Source organism: Antrostomus carolinensis, unplaced genomic scaffold (genome assembly GCF_000700745.2).
Source record: "Antrostomus carolinensis isolate BGI_N321 unplaced genomic scaffold, ASM70074v2 scaffold30072, whole genome shotgun sequence".
Lineage (NCBI taxonomy): Eukaryota > Metazoa > Chordata > Aves > Caprimulgiformes > Caprimulgidae > Antrostomus > Antrostomus carolinensis.
Window position 1 is genome coordinate 5,325 of NW_010298059.1, and position 2,478 is coordinate 7,802.

Genomic DNA, 2,478 nt, shown 5'->3' on the forward strand with positions numbered 1-2,478 from the left:
GCCTGGCCCGGATCCTGCCTCGGTGCAGGATTCAGAGCTGACTCTGTCTCTCCACCTGTAGCCTGGATCCATCGACTCCAGCAACCAGCTCTTTGCGCCGGGTGGGCGGCTGAGCTGGGGCAAAGGCAGCAGCGGAGGGTCTGGTGCAAAGCCTGCAGATTCAGGTAGGCTGGGTGCTGTTGGATGGGGCAGGAGGGGGGATCTTTTACCGGGGAGGTGCTGAACTCTGAGACTCCCCTCTTTTCACGCCCAGCATCTGATTCAGGGCGACCAGCCACGAGCACCTTGAACCGCTTCTCAGCGCTCCAGCAGTCGACCCCTGCCGAGAGCCTGGAGTCCCGCCGCGTGGTGCAGAGGTGAGGGGCTCGCCATGCTTGGGCATGGTGGTCTGCAGCCCAGGGAGGAAGCCCCCAAACTGGGGAGTGGTCAGTCAGTATGTAGGCAAGCATATGTTGTCTGGGCTGGAATAATTCTGTAGCAGGATGGGGCCTTGGTGGGCCTCGGAGTTGGTGGTGAGTCCTTGTGGCAAAGGCAGCTGACCCCACCCTGGGCTTCCTTCCTGCTGTTCAGCACTTGAGGGGCCACACCTGGCTGGTGGGTCCAGTCTGGGGGTCCTGAGACCAGATGGGCTGGAGGGAGTCCTGTGGAAGCTGGAGCATGAGGTCCCCAAGGAGAGTTGGAGTTTGGTTTGTTCAGGAGAAGAGGAAAACAAAATTACTTAATTACAGAATTAATTACAGAATGGTAGGGGTTGGAAGGGACCTCTGGAGATCATCTAGTCTGACTCCCCTGCCGAAGCAGGTTCACCTAGAGCAAGTTGCACAGGACTGCATCCCCACAGGTTTTGAGTATCTCTGAGAAGGAGACTCCACAGCCTCTCTGGGCAGCCTCGTCAGTCTGGAGCAGGGGAAGGTGTGGGCAGGATGGGGCCAGGCTGCATGCAGCCACGCCAAGGGACAGAGTGAAGGGCAAAGGGTGTGAGTTGGAACAGGGGAGAGACAGGGAAAAGTGTCTTCTCCTGAGGGTGGTCAAGTGCTGGCCCTGGAATGGGCTGGGATTGGAGTGGGACAGCCTTGCCTCACAGAGCTCTGCTGTCTGGGCTCAGGGAGGGTGGCGATGGGCTCTTCACGCTGTGTCCATCCTCCTCCCACCCAGGAGCAGCTCCAGCCGCGACAGGTCGGAGAAGGCTGGGGACAGAGGGGAGCGGGAGTCACGTTCGGAGAAGAGCAGCGACCGCCTGGAGCGTCCCGACCGGGGGGAGCGGGCAGACAGGAACAGATCTGCCCTCACCAAGAGGAGCTTCAGCAAAGAGACGGAGGACAGGAGCCGGGAACGGGAGAAGCAGGGTGGCCCCGAGGCCGTGCGCAAGGCTGCGAGCATGACGGAGGAACGGGACAGGAGCCGAGAGAACAGTGAGCTGGGGTGGAGGTGGTCAGGCTGGGGCTCTGCCTGTCCCAGGCAGTGCCTGATCCTCGCTCTCTCCTCGCAGTTAAGCAAGAGCCAGCACCTCCTGCAGCATCCCCCAAGCCTGTGCTGTCAGAAGAAGAGCTGGAGAAGAAATCCAAGGCGATCATAGAGGAATACTTACACATCAATGACATGAAGGTGAGAGGAAGGGGTGGCCAGGCACAGAACATACCATCCACTTCCCTGGGTGGTAGTGCTGTTGGGCAGGGTGCAGGCGGTGCCTGGATGAGGAAGGGGGGAGCCAGGGCTGGTTGTGGGACAGTAGTGACCCCCCTTTTTCCCTGCAGGAGGCCCTGCAGTGCGTGCAGGAGCTGGGCAGCCCCTCCTCGCTCTACATCTTCGTGCAGAACGGGATCGAGTCCACGCTGGAGAGGAGCACCATCTCCCGCGAGCACATGGGGGTCTTGCTGTGCCAGCTGGTGAAGGCAGGCACGCTCGCCAAGGAGCAGTACTACAGAGGGTGAGGGGCTGGGGCAGCCTGTCTGTCCCTGAGCTGGTGCTTACCCAGCTTTGAATTCATCCCTGCTTTGAGCAGGGCTCATCCGTGGGACCTCCCAAGGTCCTTCCCAGCCGAGGGCATGGGGGCTGCTGCATCCCAACGGCCCCTCTCTGCCCTGCAGGCTCCGGGAGATCCTGGAGATCGCAGAAGACATGGAGATTGACATCCCACACATCTGGCTTTACCTGGCCGAGCTCATCACCCCCATCCTGCAAGAGGAAGGCATCCCCATGGAGGAGCTGTTCAGGTGAGGGCCGTGTCCCTATGTGGGGCTGCCACAGGATCCCAGGGGGGCTCCTGGGGGCAGGTAGCTCAGCCAGGTCTCTTGTGCCCCACAGGGAGATAACGAAGCCCCTGGTGCCCATTGGGAAGGCCACCACGCTGCTGGGGGAGGTGCTGGGCTTGTTGTGCAAGGGCATGGTAAGTGCATGGGGCTCAGGGAGCTGCTGGTCTGCCAGCCTGCTTGGGGGGGGAGGGTAGGTTGGCATGTGGGGATGGAACCCCTCTGGTAC

At 61.3% G+C, this 2,478-nt stretch overlaps 1 protein-coding gene across 1 annotated transcript in view; it reads left to right on the forward strand.

Annotated features, from left to right (window-relative positions):
* EIF4G1 (eukaryotic translation initiation factor 4 gamma 1) overlaps positions 1 to 2,478 on the forward strand; it is a gene marked incomplete at both ends in the record, with an annotated part of 7,557 nt that overhangs the window by 3,748 nt on the left and 1,331 nt on the right. The window contains 7 exon segments of the mRNA XM_029083578.1: positions 1 to 164; positions 254 to 356; positions 1,156 to 1,412; positions 1,490 to 1,605; positions 1,755 to 1,927; positions 2,088 to 2,213; positions 2,305 to 2,386. The exon segment at positions 1 to 164 is cut by the window's left edge and continues 14 nt beyond it. Coding sequence (XP_028939411.1) covers positions 1 to 164; positions 254 to 356; positions 1,156 to 1,412; positions 1,490 to 1,605; positions 1,755 to 1,927; positions 2,088 to 2,213; positions 2,305 to 2,386 — 1,021 coding nt within the window.